At 28.3% G+C, this 18,140-nt stretch overlaps 1 protein-coding gene across 1 annotated transcript; it reads left to right on the forward strand.

Moving 5' to 3' along the window:
• Positions 1-221: 221 nt before the first annotated feature.
• Positions 222-12,181, forward strand: LOC129915046 (UDP-glycosyltransferase UGT5-like). Its single transcript, XM_055994502.1, has 4 exons — positions 222-976; positions 6,547-6,715; positions 6,777-7,463; positions 12,104-12,181. Exons 1-4 carry the CDS (start codon positions 312-314, stop codon positions 12,179-12,181), a joined length of 1,599 nt encoding a protein of 532 aa, XP_055850477.1. The 5' UTR covers positions 222-311.
• The last annotated feature ends 5,959 nt before the right edge of the window (positions 12,182-18,140 follow it).

Below are 18,140 nucleotides of genomic sequence, written 5' to 3' on the forward strand. Positions count from 1 at the left end.
GGTACCCGGGTATTTACCGAAACGGGTATTACCCGGGTAATATCAAGAGCCCTAATTCCAATCATACTTATTGAACCTGATAAGAACAATTCAAAATTCTATATTCTCTCATTGTGATTTTTGAGCAATGCGTTATTTTAATTAGACTTGTAATCTTATTGAAAACGAAAGCAATCTTATCATTTGAGACACCTGTGTGATGATAAGATTTGCGATCAAATAAAAATCATAAATTCTTTTGGCCAGTTTCAAGACTTTAGTATTTTGCAGTTGGTCATACCTCTTACTTGTCGAAATCTAACAAAGGAAAAATGAAGCTCTCAATTGCATTACTCACTATAATCTTCACCAACGCAATTATCACTGCAAATGCCTCAAATATACTCGGTCTATTTTTAACATACAGTCCATCGCATTTGATCATTCACATGAGCATAATTCGAGCTTTAGTTGAAAAAGGTCACAATGTAACCGTGATAACATCAATGCCTCTAAAAGATAAGAATCCACAATATAGGCATATCTTTCTAAAGAATCTCGATGTCTCAGCCAAAGAAATTACACGATTGGTAAACGATATGAAAGACGCTCCAGCCCATCTCAAGATTATCAAAACATTTTCAGCCACCAAAACATTGTTTGATCGATATTCACAATTCACAAAAGATCCTGATTTTATAAGTTTTATGAAGGAAGATAATCAATTTGATTTAATGCTACATGGATATGGATTTAATGAATATCAATTGGGTGTGGCTGCACATTTTAAATGCCCTGTGGTGATGTCTTGGGTGTTACAGCCTTTTGGATATCTTAATCGGCTTATTGGCAATCCGACACATCCAGAATTTGTTCCTTTTGCTTTAATGGATCCAAAACCAATGGATTTTTCGCGAAGAGTTATAGGTTTTTTGGCCAATATTGTCGAAAGAATATTTTCGGGAGTGTTTGGTATTTTGATTGAGCAAGTTTACAAGTGAGTTTTTCGTATGAACATTATTTAAATTCATTTGAGTGAATTAATTTTAAATGTGTCACTTTTAATTGCGGTGGTGTGTTGAATTTTTTTGAGATTTGCTTCTTAGTGTTAAAAATTGCGTATACCAGCTTTTTTGGAAAATTAAATTTTAATTTTTTTCGAATTTGTTATTCTTTATATTTATTTTCTTTTTTTGAACTTTGTTTCTTAGTTTTTTGAAAATCAAATGTCAATCATTTTTTCAATTTTTTGAAAACGGTTTGTTCAAGAAACAAAGTCTTAGATTAATGTCAAAATGGAAAAAATTACCTTTCTTTTTGTAAATTAAATTTCAATATTTTTCAATTTTTTTTTTTTGGAAAAATGAATATTTTGAAAATGGATCGCATATTTATTTTATATTTTTTATGTTTTGTTTCTTAACTGTTGATAAATATTTTATAAAAATTGCACAACTGCTTTTTTTTGAAAAATTTAATTTCAACTTTTTTTAAGTTTTTTTTATTTCGGAAAATCAATTTGTTGAAAACGGTTCGCTTATTTTTTTGAAAATCAAATTTCAATTTTTTTATAATTATATTTGAACTTTTTTCTAATTGTTGGAAAAAAATTGCATTCTTGCCTTTTTTAAATCAAATGTCAATTATTTTTTCAATTTTTTGAAAACGGTTCGCTTAAGAAACAAAGCCTAAGAAGTATTGATTAATGTTTTCTCAAAAATGGAAAAAATACCTTTCTTTTTTTTTTTGAAAAATCAATGACCGCATATTTATATTATATTACTAGCTAACCCCCACCCGCTTCGCTGAGTGTACTTTTAAAAAAAATAGAACCTGTTTGAAAATACATTTAAACCGAAAAAAAACTGGTTTATTGTAATGAACATTAACCAATTTATTGTAATTTATGCAGTTATTGGACATTGTTAATGGAATAGCGACACTTGATTCGGAAGGCCGAATTACACTTCAAAACAATTTTTTCAATGTAAATTCAAAAAATGAATTGATTCAAAGTGTTTTTCCAAGTATAATAGTGGAGTAACTAAAGCTCAAAAAATGGCAATATTAGGGAACCCGGCCGAACAGCTTAGATTTTGATGATCTTTTTTTTTTCAAACGTCGGTAATTAAAAATACTTTAAGGCTTGGCCACACCGGAGGGTATGCGGTAGCGGTACGGGTAGAGGTAACGGTACTTGTATGAAAAAAATTCCAAATTGACATATCAACGTTCAGATGTGGAATTTTTTTCATACAAATATCGTTACCGCTACCCGTACCTCTACCGCATACCCTCCGGTGTGGCCAAGCCTTTAAAGTCTATAGAATAAAAATTGCCGGTGTTGCCGTTTTGATTTTTTAAATTTAATTGAAGATTTTACAAATTTTTTTCAAAAATTTTTCTTAAATTTCATAAATTAACTGATGCCAAAGTATTGTCTAGGAAATTCAAGGAAAAAAAATATATGGGAGTGAGGGACAATCTTCCATAGTTCAAGCGATAGATGCAATTTTCTTATTAATTTACTTCAAACACAAAAAAAAAATATTTGAAAACAACGGCAACACCTACAATATTCAAATATAAATTTTTTAAAAGCTAGAAGCTTAGTCATGTATGTAAAATTAAAATTAAGTTAATTGAATGAACGGCTTTTGAAAGAATGGTAATTGAACTCAGATTTTGAAAAAAAAAATTATTGAAAAAATTTTAACATGTCGTTTTTTAAACTTGGTCGTAATATAAAATGCATTTATTTTCAAATTTTTTTGGCCGCATTTATTATGATTTAAAATTATAAAAGGAAATGTCAATATGTATTACGGTTTATGAAAAAAATTAAAAAGTATTTTATTTTCGAAGAACTTTTTTTAATAAAAGTTTTGAAAAAAAATGTAACTTAATTTTTTTTTAAAGTTCAACATCTAAACATAAAATTATTTTTTATTCATTTAATAACCCTTACTGTTGAAAGTTAAATATCAAAAATTTAAAGTTCCTATTTACCACAGTCTTTGAGAAAATTAATTATTTCAATGCAAAAATTCAGTTTTAATAAAAAAAAACCATTGAAATTGAAGTAATTTTTCATTTTTTTTTTCAAAAGTGTGATATATTTTACCTTTTTTGCTTCGAAATTCAACTGATAATATTTATGGCCAAAAATTTTTTAAAATAAATTCATATTTTATTAGAAAAAGTTTGGAAAAACGTCATTTTAAATTTTTCTAATAACATTTTTTTTTTTAATTCTGAGTTTGAGGACCATTTTTTCAAAAAGTCTTGATTAAATTTAGTGGATTTAAATTTAAGAGATAACAATGAGCTTCTGGCTTTTTAAAAATGTATTTTAAAATATTGTAGGTGTTGCCGTTGTTTTCAAAATATTTTTTTTGTGATTGAGGTCAGAATGTTAGAAAATTGCATTTATCACTTGAACGATGGAAGATTGTCCCTAACTGCCTTTTATATATTTTCCTTAAATTACCTAGAGAATCTTTTGCTATCATTTGTTTTATGAAATTTAAGCAAAAAAAATGGTTTTGTTAAAAAAAATTTAATTTTAATTTTAAAAAACAATACGGCAACACCGGCAATTTTTAATCTATAGACTTTAAAGTATTTTTAATTACCTACGTTTGAAAAAAAAATCGTCAAAATCAGAGCTGTTCGGCAGGGTTCCCTAATAATTTGCTTTAGTTACTCTACTATAAAGACAAATTACAAAAATCATACTTGGCTGAGTGAACGTGCAATAATGGCTGTTACAAATAAAAATGTTTCTGAAATCAATGCAACAATTTTAAACTATATAAATGCACAAGGTTTTGCCTACAAATCGGTTGACCCTATCACAAATGAAAGCAATGTATCAAATTACCAAATTACCATTGGATATACCAGGACAAAAACTTTGAAAATTCAGCAACATGAAGCAAAAAATTGTATTTTTTTGCTTGGCCCTAATAATATTTTTCCCCTTTCATATACCATTTATCCTAAATTTTCCAACCGCCCATATGCTGCTTATAATTTTTTTATTTTCAAAAATTATTGGCACTGATCTAATTGCAATTTTGATGAACTAAATAATATAGAGATTGAAGCAAATTACAAAATGCACAATCAACACAAGAGCCGGTATACTGTATTTACAAAATTTGGGTTAATAAAATTGGGGTTACAAAAAAAAAATTACCATCTTCTTCTCATTATTTATTAAATAAATACATACATTTGTATGTATGTGTTACTGATATAATAATATAAACATTAAAAAAAAACATGAATGATTGTTTTTTTACAACGGAACGGGCGGCTTGCTTGGCGGTGGGCGCGGACTAAACGACTTTGCTGCCGGCTGGAAGTCGTAATTTTTGTCCAAAAAAAAATATAAAAATACGACATTGTAGGTCTGAATGTGGTCTACAAATTTTATTTCAATAATTTTTTCGATATTCATCACCCAAAAATAGATTATGTCAAAAAACAAATGGCATGTCCTAAATTTGTGACTTTTTTAATCGATATCTCAAAAACGGTTCATGATACACAAAAAATGTGTATACATGAATTGTAGAACTCGTTAAAAGCTACAAAAAAGCTTCTTGTAAAATTTTCGCATCTCGTCAGATAGCCGAGTTATTGTCAAAAAACCTCATAAGAAATCTTGGTCGAAAACTTCAAGTTAAGCTTTTTTAAGCATCCTCTACAACATATCCAAAATTTAGCTTTCTCGGTCATTTTGCATTTCTAAGCCGTTTTTTCCGACATAATGACTGGCCTAATGCTGTACGGCCACCATCTAATAACATGTCTGCAATTTCCAGAGCCAATGCTATTTTATTTTCAGATCGTATTTATGCTAAAAGTAATGGTATCAAAAATGTTTTTCCCGTACCATCGGGTGCATCTAAGAAATACAAACCACAACTCTGATTGATGACACCTTGCATAATAGTGTCATACTTCGGGAATTGGTTTGCACAAATATTCTTAATACAACGCAATTGTATTGCCTTCCGCGTAGTATTTCTTGATCAAGAACATCTTGCTCTTCACGATTTGGAGCAACCAATCCTAATTGTGCTAATGCTTTATTCGCAATCATCGAACAAAACACGTGTCCTAAATAAAGATCACAACTTGATTATACATTTTTTCATTTGTGTAATCCAAATGTGGATTTAATGTCACACGGCGCATTCGGTGTATCTAATCCTAATCTAAAGTTCGAGTGGATTTGAAGGATAAGATGTGATTATATTTACTGAGAACAATATGATGTGGCGAAGACAAAACAGATGCACCAGGAAGCGTTGAGTCCCAATGAGTGTCTGCTTCAAGCAAATTCAAACGTTGACAGGCATCACAGACTATAAACAATAATTATTATTTTGAAAGCCTGTCTTAATATATTTTTTTTACAAATAAAGCTTAGTTAAACTTTTTAAAAAGCAAGAGTGTTTTTTCACTCGTACAAATTGACAGCTATGTGAAAGTGGGAGAAAAGTTATTTTTTTTTTATACAAACCATCTACATATAAATACCTTTCAAACAAACAAAAAATTACCAAAATCGGACCAGCCAAACGCGAGTTTATCGGCCACACACACTAAACGAACTCATTTTTATATATAAGATTTAAATTTTGTTGCTTAGTGTTGATAAGTATTTCCTTAAAAATTGCATGCCAGCTTGTTTTTTATAAATTAAGTTTAAATTTTTTTCATTTACCTATCTTTTTTTTCAAAAACGAATTATTTTTAAACGGTTCGCTTATTTTATTTCTTTCTTTCTAAGTTTTTTTTTTTATTTCGAAAAATCAATATGTTGAATACGGTTCGCTTATTTTTTTGAAAATCAAATTTAAATTATTTGAAGTTTGTTTCGAAGTGTTGATAAATATTTTCTAAAAATTGCATACCAGCTTTTTTTGGAAAATTAAATTTAAATTTTTTTCATTTTTTTCGGAAAAGCAATTCGTTAAAAACGGTTCGCTTATTTTTTGAGAATCGTATTTCAATTTTTTTTTTCAATTTTCTGAACTTTGTTAGAACTTTGTTATAAATATTTTCTAAAAATTGCATACCTATTATTTTTCTTTTTTTTTAAATCAAATATCAACTAACTTTTCAAGTTTTTGAAAACGTTTCGCTAAAGAAACAAGTCTTTGTATTGATTAATGTTTTCTCAAAAATTGCTAAATTTACCTTTCATTTTGATAATTAAAATTCAATATTTTTCTAATTTCCTTTTTTTTTTGGAAAAACGGTTAGATTATTTTTTTTTTGAAATCAAATTTCAAAGTGTTGAAAAATAAATTCTTAAAAAGTGCATACCAGTTTTTTTATGGAAAGTTAAATTTCTGTTTTTTTTTTTTTTTTTTGGAAAACCAATTTTTTTTTTTTTTAACTTTGTTTTTAAGTGTTGTTAAATATTTTCTTAAAAATTGCATACCTACCAATTTTTTTTTTTGAAAATCAAACATCAAACTTTTATTTTTTGAAAAATATTTTTTTTTTTTTTTGAAAACGGTTCTTTTGGGTGTTTTTTTTTTTTAGTGAAAATTATCCATCTGACAAGTATCCGACGCTGACAGAAATGCAAAACAACATTTCGCTGGTTCTTTTCAATCATCACTTCAGCGAAGGACCCGTAAGACCTCTTGTTCCAGGAATGGTAGAAATTGGTGGAATTCAAATTAAAGAAAAACCAGATCCATTGCCAGATGTAAGTTTTTGAAAAAAAGAAAAAAATATAAATTCTCTCAGCACTTCATTACTTCTTCTAGGATGTTGCTAAATTCCTTGAAAATTCATCCAAAGGTGCAATATTTTTCAGTCTTGGATCAAATGTTAAGGCTGATCATTTAGATCCAAACTTTATACCAACAGTTTACAAGACATTGTCAAATCTCCCCTACAATGTGATATGGAAATTTGATAGTGATCAATTTCCAGGAAATTCATCAAATATCCTGTTTAAAAAATGGCTTCCACAAGACGATATTTTAGCTCATGGAAATTTAAAACTCTTCATTACCCATGCTGGCAAAGGGAGTGTTACAGAATCGGAATATCATCAAGTTCCAATGGTGGCATTGCCAGTTTATGGTGATCAACCAACAAATGCTGATAAAATTCAAGCTAAAGGACATGGATTAGCACTTGATATTCATTCAATGACAGAGAATTCATTCAAAGAAGCTGTTTTGGAAGTTATGGAAAATGACAAGTATAGAAATATAGTTCGACAATTTTCAGAACTTTATCGAGATCGTCCTTTAACAGCACGGCAGAATACTGTTTATTGGATTGAATATGTAATACGGCACAAAGGAGCACCTCATATGCAGAGTCCTTTGAAGAGAATGAATATTTTGCAAGAGAATAGCATCGATGTTATTGTGTTTTTAAGTGTTGTTGCTTATTTAGTTTTTAAGTTGATTAAGGTTTTGATACTAGTTTTAATTTTGATAGTAAGAAAATTACTGCAAATAACGAAACTAAAAAAAGATTAATAACATTTAAAAATATAAAATATATTATCAAAAATTATAAAATGATTTCTTTTTTTTTTAAATTTAAATAAGTACAAATTAAATAGGGATTTATAAAATAATATACAGGTCGCACGAACTGGCTACTCTCTTACAGTTTAAGTTGCATAAAAAAAAAATTAAATTAATTTGTTATCAATATCCAGAAAAAGTGATTTTTCAAAAAAAAAAATTTTTAATCCATAAACTTTTTTGGATTAATACATTTCTTACCCAACAATTCCTAAAGTTCTAACTAAAGCAGTGACTCTCGCGAGTAAAGTTTTTTTTTGTAAGCTGAGCACAGTGTTTTTTAATAAACTTATTCTAATTACATTTTTAGAATTGACATATTTTGAATTCAGTTATGTTTATCTTGGGAAATTGACCTCGAAAGGAATGTCAACTTTTTAATCGAAAAATTTCGACTTTCTACAGATGAAATTTCTGATTTCAAGAGTCAAATCTTTAAAAAAAGGCAAGTTTTCATACTTGCATGTTTCGAATTTGCTTATATGTCTTCGAATATGAAAAAACACATATTCGAGATACACAGATAAGAAATACAAATTGAAGGTCAAAAAGATTTTTATTAAATATGTATTCAAAACGTTTTGCATCAAGATGGTAAATTAATTTTTTTTTTTTAATACGACCTTATAATTCTGAGGCGACAATGTGTCTTTTTTGTTAATAACTTTAAGGATGATTACGACTTTAAGCTAAAAATTTGTTGCTGATTTGTAAAATTATGTACGACAAATTAAAAAAACATTTTTCTAGACTCTTTTTTTTTCTCAAAACAAAGTATTAGCTATTTAATCCTTGTATAGGAAAAAGTTTATTATTCGAGACGTAGAAACAATGTTTCAAAAAAAAATTGTCAATCAATTTTCAAAAAACTGAAAAAAAAGTTGAAAATACATACATATTTTTCAAAAATGCACAACGGATTTTGTTTTCTAAATTAGTTTATTTTAGAAATTATAACATGATGAGAAATGAGAAAAACAAGCTTTTCTGTTTTGGTTATTTTCGGTTCAAAAAAAATATCAACTTCACATTACTACCAAATAGAATTCAGACAAGCTGAAAGAGAAAAATTATACAAAATTCTTATCTTCTTTTTTTGTCTTTTTTGTTTTATTGTTTTTAATCAAGATTTCGATAAAATTCCTTGACTTACTGACTTGAATTTAAATTTGAAACAAAGCATATTAATTTGGATTAATGCAATTCAAATCACACATAATGACCACTATTATATTACCTGTATTTAGTCATTAACAAGAAAAATAGGTATTCATCCACAATACATACTTACTCTTTAAGAAAATAAATTGTTAAATTTTTAAAACTAACTGCGTTATGAGCAGTTAAAAAATATCGAAAATATATGAATTCACTTTCATTACACAAATTTGGGTTCTTATTCCTCGAATAAGTGACGCCATCGAACTTTAAAAGGAAGTCAAGAAAAAAAGAATGTCTTACACGAGAAACATTTTAAGAAATATTAAATAATAAACTCAATAATAAAAAAGTGTTGCCACCATATTGCAAATTGTATTTGTAAAAATAGGGCATTTAATTTTGTTTTATGAACATTTAAAAAGAATTATAATTAAGCTCCAACAAAATAATAGGAGATTTTCAATACAATGTATACCTAAATCAACATCTAACTTTGATTTTTTTTTCATAAGCCCATTTAAGGAAACTTTATTTGCTTGTATTGTAAAAATCTATAGTCGGCGGGAAACGTTTTTTTGGTTTTTGAATTAGACTGATTCAAAAAAAAATGTATATGTTCATAATTTTTTCGAAATTATTGTTGAAAATGATGAAAAATAAAATGCACGACTCGGGTCGCACGTACTTGCTCTTATGCTTAAAGTAACTATAATGTTAAAGCTTTTTATTCAAGAAAATTAGGAACAATTTGATATTTTTAAGAAATTTCATAGGTAGTGTAAAAAAATAAAATCTGTTTTCATAATTAATTAAACACCGTTTTAAATGATGTTTAAAAAAAACCAAGTATGCCATTTTATTACTTGAATAAAAAGGTATTTTAAAAAAAAAAAAATTCGAAAATCGTAGGTGCCTTTTTTTTTAAATAATTTTTTATATATAAAAAATTTCTAATATTTAAAAAAAAAATAGTTGGTATGCCATTTTGAAGAAATAATTAATTTACACATAAAAACTAAATTTCAAAATTTTTCATTAATCCGTTTTCAAAAAATTGATTTTCAAAAAAAAAATTTTTGAAATATTTTTTAAAAATCCAAAAATGCGTTTTTTGAAAATTTTCTAAAATTTTAATATTACCTTTACTTAAACACTTTTGTATAAAAATTTTCATTAAAATCGGGTTAATGTTGTACGAGATAATCAGAAACGAAAAAAAACCGTTCTATGACAGGTACCGTTAATAACGGTACAAAAAATATTTTTTTTATTTTAAAAGTTGGCTCTTATGTGTAATACTACACACAAAAATTTTAATCAAAATCGTTAGAGCCGTTTTTGAAAAAAATTAACTTTTGTATTTCCTTTATATGGCAGGTACCGTTAGTTTTGGTCATTAAAAAAAATTTCAATTTCTCCTCTAGGGAATCACCAAAAACTGCTAACTACCAAGTTTGAAGAAAATCACTTCACTTGTTTAGGCTGCAGCTCCAGATAGAGACAGACAGACAGAATTGCCGGACCCACTTTTTTGGCATTCTCCATAATCGTAATGTCATGTAAAATTGTTATCTCGAGTTCGATTTTTTTTAACGAATCCTAAACTTGCCCTATAGTACCTATATCACAAGTAAAAAATAATCTTGTGAAAAATACACCTTGTATAAAATTGGACGTTCTACAAAAAAAACTGTTGTTATTCGAGCTTTAAAGTTATTCATTAAAATATAAATATAATATTTCCTCATTTTTGCCGATTTCTTGAAGAAATTATTAAGTTTTTAAAAAAATTTTATCAAAAACGCAATACACCAAATTATGTCGTATTTCTTTGAATTTTTTTTAGTTTTAATTATTTTAATTCTATTCTGTAATGGTTTGCACTTAAAAAGTTAGATTGAATACAAAAAGATTTGGCCACAATTATTAAGCGTTAAACGAAATTTTATGAAAGTTTTAGTTTTTCGATTTCGTGTGAAAAAAATCACTCATACGCCATACAACGGTTTTTTTATGATTAGTTCTTACAACGTTATTATACAGTTTTTAATGTTTTTTTTTAGAAATAAATAAATGTAAGTAGGTACTGGGATATGTTTTTAAAAATTTGAGCTGGTAAGATATCGGGAGGCGAAAAGCAAGGCAAAAAATCAAGTCATGCATGTTTATTGCGTTTATATTTTGAATGTGTATTGTCTGTAAAAGTGAGCAAAACTAATAGAAATCAATTAAAAACTGTGTTTTATTGAATAAATACTAATTTTAAACAGAAATACTGACAAAGGTAACGAAATATAATTTTGCCCAGGTTTTTGTGTTTTGTATTTTAAAAAAATTTCTTTTCTGAATATTTTTACATTCTTTTATTGGTCTGATTTCGTAAAAAGTGATATTTGATGCTGACCCATCAGAGCCTTTAAAAAATCAGAACTTATCGTGTTAATTGTTTAATTGTTATATCCACCACACTTGTCAAAAAGGTAGAATTCAAATAGCACGTTCATAAAAAGTTGGTACACGTTCTTCTCTCAGTATTTTCTCCCATCAACACCCAAAAAAAAGTTCATTAATTAAGTGATTTACATAATTTCCTTGCTAAGACTCGAATGCAACAACTGACAAATTCATTATTTTCAATAAATGTGCAAAAACCACCGTTTCACAGGTATATTTTCTAAAAACCACTTGTACCATCTTCCATTTGTCACAAACACCACCAATTCAATCAATCAAACAAAAACCCCTCAAATACTCGTATCTACTTAAAAGTACACAAATTATTGTTTGTGCTTTGAATATTAAATAAGTTCGTTACACCTTTCACGATATTTTCATTTGCGTCTGGTGCAAATAGAAATTCACCTCACGTCACACAAAACGCTTCGCAGCAGCTAACTCATATTTAAATACTTCCAACCAGTCAATAGACCATAACATTATGATAACAATTCCTACGTGTTTCTTATTCACGATCACTCTAATTTACACATTTTCATGTTCGATGTACAATTTATTGTCACGTACAAAACTATAAAAAAAAAATCATGTAACTCATCTTTTCTTGTACGGAAACAAGACACAAAAGTAGAGCAACCGCAACAGTTGTTGGTTTACTACTTTGTACGTAACCTTTTTTCCCTTTCCCTTTTTTCTTAACCACATTTTAACTGGCGGCATAACAACATTAAAACTATTAACAACAAATAATTTTAAAAATAACAAACATAAAAAACTGGTTTTTGGCACTTCACACAAATAATAAAATTATATTTGCACTTTTTATTATTTCTTAATCTATACTTCGTAATACTGATTAACTGTTAGCATAAAAATAACTTAAAAACTATTTAAAACATTGTTTAATCATAGTTTAACCATAAGACCAGAACGGTTGCCCTGGATACGGACCAATTCCAGGCGCTGCGTATGGTTGTGGATTGACAATTTTGGCAATATCCGAATAAGTTCTTCCAGAACGTTGTCTTGAATTGCCACCGGGACTAGGACCGCGTCGAAACGGGAAAAATAAAGCTTGTGACACACTGATCATCAGCAAAGCTGTTATGACTAGAATAACTAAGGTGATCTGCATTTCGAAATTCGATTGAAGAGCTTGTAAACTCTGTCGAAGTGGACACTAGGACTGTTAATGAAAGAATTGTTCTCCTAGTACCATGATTATCTGTTTTATAGTAATTCGTCGTGGTGATTTGTTAACAACAACAACAAAAAAAAAAAATCGGTAACATTATATTAGTACCTGTGGTTTAGAGAGCTGCCTCGCGATCACAACGCCATAGAGCGATAGTGGATTTTTTAACGATCAAGATGATGGAAAATATATTAAATATCTTCTGTGATTCCTCAGAAAAGTTTCAACTCTAATATTGTTAAGTTTTTTCTCGGGAATGTTGAGATATGTTTTGTATCGTGGTAAAATTATGCAGATCACATCTCTCTCTGGCTGTTTTTGAATAAGATGTATGTGATATTTGCGTCTGCCACAACCCACAAATATGGCAAGACACTACTTCACTCTGCTGACGATGACTGATGAACAAGTGCGCGTTAACTTGTCAAGAGTTATAGGTAATAACTTTTTTTCATGTTTGGTATCTCCGCATACATCGATGATGATTAAACAAAGTTATAAGCTGCGGATGTGAGTAATAAAAAAAAAACATATTTATTTTCCAAAGGCTTTGAGCGAGCAGGGTAGCCACTGTCCGGTCTGGTCCGGATGGACTTGGCTAAACCAGACGTTTGAATGTGCGCCAATATTGTGGTAGGTAAATACTGAAGATGGACTTGTGTTTTCTTCGAAGGTCAATCATCTTGGGCTTTGAATTTGTGAAGACACTATTAAAATTGTTATTCTTATCTTGATTTTGTGATATTAAGTGTTTTGTGGCTCGTGGAAGATAGACATCGGAATTGGAATTTATTTTGTTTTAAGTTTCGTTTGTTTGAAATGATTCACAGTCTGGTTGAATTGAACTTGTTTCGGGGTTATTAGCCCTAGTTTTTGTCAAATTAATTACTTTCAATTTTGAGGCTGGGTTTTAGAGTTCACTGTGTGATATAGTTGAGGCAGTTATACACCTTTACTGTTTTCAACAGAGTAACGGATTGGTCATTAAGAACAAATTAAGAACTAAAAGTTGAGAAGAAATGGAGGTCGGGAACAATCTTGCTCTGTGAGTCAGTTAGCGAAAAATACGTCACTAGCTATATCTTGTACGAATCTGTGGGTTAGAAAAGAACGCTTAAAAGGTTGTTAAATAACCAGACTGAAGGGGCTTTAGTACCTGATAAAATTTGATTATTTAGGGTGTATGTGAAAATCTCTATGGGTAACAACAAAATTTGGACATTGCCAATTTTGAGATTTGAATTAGGTTATCTAAATAGTTAGCAGTTTCGAATTTGGCACATTAAGGCCCAGGGCCCTATTTCACCAACTTACAAATTTGTAATTACAAGTAATTTTCACAATATTTGTGAAAAAATCGAGAAATTCTGTTTCACCAGTTTCTTGTGATCACAAAATTGTACTTGTAATCTACAATTTTAAATTTGTGAAAAAATCCATTTTCTGTTTCACCGAAACTTGTATTTTACAAGTAACAAATTTGTGAGCTTTCAAGTTTCTTGTGGGTTTCTGTTTCACCAAAAAAAAAGTTACAAGTTTCTATTTATTTGTGAAAATTTTCTACAAGAGTCAAGACGTATGCCATTTTTGTTACAAGTTTGTAAAAACCGTATTTAGCGTGATTAAAGTGTTTAAAATGGCCTTACGTCGAAGGCCATTATTATTATTTTATTAAAAGCTATATATTATTATTATTCAAGGTTGTAAAAATACATTTGAAATTTAAAAAAAAATCATTTATTTCAAGTAAAAAAATTTCATAGTCAAAAAAAAAAGCATTAAAAAATTTTTTATATATTTTGCAGTTGCAATTACATTTTTTTTAAAGCAAATTTTTTTGTTTGCAATAAATATTTTTTTAACCCTCTACCGCATACTAACCCATATATGGTTTTTCAATTTCATATCGATTTATTCCCGTTATATTGCACCAAATGTCAAAAACTTAAATAAAACTATGTCAATTTTTTTATAAATAACCGGTTTTTATTATCAGTAGGAGAGTCGTGATTCTGAAATAAACTCATTGTTTCAAGAGCATATGTAAAGTGCAGATCAGTGAAGAAGTACGTACTTTTCAAGTGCTTTTTTATAAAGTTAGTTGCATTTAATTAAAAATAAGTTTCGTATAAATTCATTATACTTTTATATGCTTACGAAGTTAGTTTTTTGTTTTTATAATAATTTTTGTCTTTTTTTTGCTTTTTTTTCCAAAACACCATATATGGGTTATCATGCGTTGGAGACTTAAATTACTGATTTTTGTGGGATTTTAATTTTTTTTTTTTTTTGTAAAATGAATAAGAAGACTTTCTGTGGAAAAAATAAGTGTGTAAATGCTAAAACTGGTGATGGCTTTCGAAGTGATGACGATCTAGCTTCAGATTCTGGCCCTTTTTAAGATGAAACAAGCCATCTTATGCAAATCTACAATGTCACGAAAAAGAGGATGCCCTTCAACTTTGGCAGGTGATCAAAGTAGAGATGGAACAAAACAAAGCTGAGGGAGTAATATACAAGTGACGGAAGTCCAGCCCCATCTAATCCCGAAACTCTAATTCACTCAAAACAACCAATGGCAAAAGCCGTTGAATTCAGTGCGAACTGAAAACATCGACCATATCCCTTAATGGCAAACAAAAACACCAATATGTCAAATTTGCGGACTTAAGACGTTACACAATGTGTAGAAAATGGAAGATGTTCTTCTGCAACAATGATAAAAGAAAGAGCTTGGATAAATTCCATGAATAAGGAAAATCCAATGTAATAAAAACAAAATTTAGAAACATACCTTGAATGCATACTAAACCATATATGGGTTATACATTTTTAGCTGGAAATCGTCTTGCTGCATGCTAACCCATATATGGTTTATGTTTCTAAAAATGTATACATGTATATATGTAAAAAAATAAAAATTTCTATGTAATACCTTTTTTCAACCCCCAATAAAGCTAAAAATATGTTAAACAAATTTTTATTTCATTTCGTTCATAATTCATGCAGTAGAGGGTTAAGGCGATTTTTTATTTGTAATAAATATTTTTTTTTTTAATTTGTAATGGAAAACAAATGCTTTAAAAATTGGTATAGCATTTGTGTTTCAAATCGAATGAAAACATCACAAAATATGCCTCTTAAGTAAATTAATTAATAAATAATTCAATTATTTTATTAATTTTCCTCACTCTTTACAATTTTATTATTTTACCCTTTGTTTTACTTTTATAAATAAATGGATGTCATTATAAAATAATAAATATAAAAATAATCCAGTAATACAAAAATCTTAATATATATTTACAATTTTGTTTGGCATTTAAAAAATTTTCTTATTTGATTTAACTACTAAGATATGACAGTATTAGTTAGTTGACAATTTTTCGTTTAAAATAGGGTTGCTTAAGTTTTAAAAATGGCAATCCTATTTTTTCATATTCAATATCAACTTAGTTTTCATTTGAAACCAATTTTTACCTCTATCGTTACGAGTTAAGTAACTCAACGGTCACCGCTTAGACTTTAAAGAGCTTTACAAGTTTGTGAGATAAACTTGTTGCTTACAAGAAAAAAATATATTTGGTGAAACGGTAATTCTACAAAAGTTAGTTGTAATTTTTTTTCTCGATAACCACAAATTTGTGAATTACTTATTTGTACTTTGTGAAACAGAATTCCATTGTACAAATTTGTACTTGTGATCTACAAGTTACAAATTTGTGCTTGTAACTTATAGTTGGTGAAATAGGGCCCAGAGCACAAATGTGTTTTTTAACGCATTACACAGCCATTTTACTTTATTTGTACTGTATATGGACTTCATTCAATCAAGTAAAAATTCCAAGACAAATAAATAACATTTTAGGCGCAATGCAAACACCAGTGGATTTAATTATTCTTAATTATAAATTTAAAAAAGTTCACTGTGGTGTATGCGTACTTTTTTTTTTTTGTGTGGTGAATAAACACAAATTCTTCTATAATTTTTAAACTAAGCGTAGGATAGCGAAAGTAAAAGTTGGACTATCCTGGGATAACCTTGAGCAAACAAACCACGGTTTTAAAGTATCTAACGATTTTTTACAGGAAAAAAAATCACAATTTTTTCGGTTACTGATATGAAAAAAAGTTTTTTGTTGTATCATTTAAAAAAATAGTGGAATAAAGAAAAAAAAATGTTTTGTGGTAACTCAATAGTTAGCTCAGCAAAATTTTATTCTGGAAACAATAAGAAATGATTGCTAAGGATAAGAAAAAGTATTTTTTTTTTTTTTTTTTTTTTGTTTACAGAGAATTTCGTTGTGGTTTAGAGTATAAAATGTTAATTCGAATAAGTACTGAGTTATAACAAAAACACGGTTTTTATTACATACATTTATTTTGGGAACAATAGAAACATGTTGTTCATGATTTAAGGTGCTGAACAACATGACATTAAAAAATCTGCATCTTGAATATAAAAAGAGTTTTTTTTTACATATCTCAGCATAAAAAAACTCTAAAATCATGGAAAACATAATTCCAAAGTTCTAAAATAAAAATTAAGTTATCTAGAAATTCTAACTCTCTTTATCTTTATTTCTCTAAGAAAAACCTTACCTACCTTGAATATTTGTTGCAAATACTTCCATTTCTCTTTAAAAAAAAAAACCTTCTCACTCAAAACTTAAATAAATATAAAAAAAAATAGGTAGTAAGTATACGCCGCAGTGGAAACGGTACAAATAATGTTAATTACAACTTTGATCTCGGTGCCAACACACCCAAATCAAAATCTAATAGCAATTGTACTCAAAAATCTGAACAAATGCACAATAGGGTGATGGAAGGAAAAAAAGTAAGTTTTTTATGTTTTTTTTTTTTTTTTAAATTTATTGCTCTTTCTGTAGATGTCGTACATACATCATTAATATTTTTATTTTTAACTGAAAAATTCAGATAGGATAACATTTGTAGTGGGTAGATAACCCACCAGACAGGTAAAAATATTAACCAAATTTTGTGCGAAGGAAAAAAAATATTTTTTTTTTTTGCTTTTTCCATGAATTTTTAAAAAATCATTAATATAAAAATTGAAATTTTGTATAAGCATTTATCTGAACTTATTTTCGATCCATAAAAAATGTAACACTTATTCCAAGTAAATTTTTGTTGGAAACGTGGGTTTAACTTCTCAGTCATGAAAATTTTTTATTAAAAAAGGTAAAATTCCATACGGAATTACCATTCATTTCTTACTTTTCAATTTAAGTTCTACAGCCAACAAATACATTAAGATTATAATCAATCATCAAGCCGTGCCCTCTATGTTGCGTCACTTGTCACTTTTATATTTAATGTATTTAAGATAGTCAACACTAACTGTATAATGCCAATAAGCCACAACATGGAACTTCTTTTCATGGCCAAATTGATTTTTCAAATTATAATCAACCGTCTAACAGTAAAACAATATTTAAGCAACTAATTTTGGTTCTATAAATAACTTAAAGTGTATATGATACTATTGAACCCATCAGCAACATAACTTAATGACAGCTTTGTAAATTAAGAATCCACACTGATAAATGTAACTAACTATCCATTATAGATTCGAAATAATATTATTATGCAATTTTATTTACAACTTGTATTCAAATGACAAGAAATAAACAATCACAGTTTGTTAGTGGTCAGTCAGTGGTTGTCGTTAGTCTCTCTCAATATTGACTCTGTCTACTGCACGGAAATTTCCTGTCCATATTTGTTGGACATCAAATCCATTTATA

Source organism: Episyrphus balteatus, chromosome 3 (assembly GCF_945859705.1).
Source record: "Episyrphus balteatus chromosome 3, idEpiBalt1.1, whole genome shotgun sequence".
Taxonomy (NCBI): domain Eukaryota; kingdom Metazoa; phylum Arthropoda; class Insecta; order Diptera; family Syrphidae; genus Episyrphus; species Episyrphus balteatus.

Bases quoted from the DNA above. Each gene is read 5' to 3' on its own strand.
- LOC129915046 (XM_055994502.1), top strand. From the start codon at position 312: ATGAAGCTCTCAATTGCATTACTCACTATAATCTTCACCAACGCAATT. The intron at 977-6,546 runs GTGAGTTTTTCG...TTTTTTTTTTAG, and splicing joins TTGATTGAGCAAGTTTACAA to TGAAAATTATCCATCTGACA. The intron at 7,464-12,103 runs GTAAGAAAATTA...CCATAAGACCAG, and splicing joins TACTAGTTTTAATTTTGATA to AACGGTTGCCCTGGATACGG.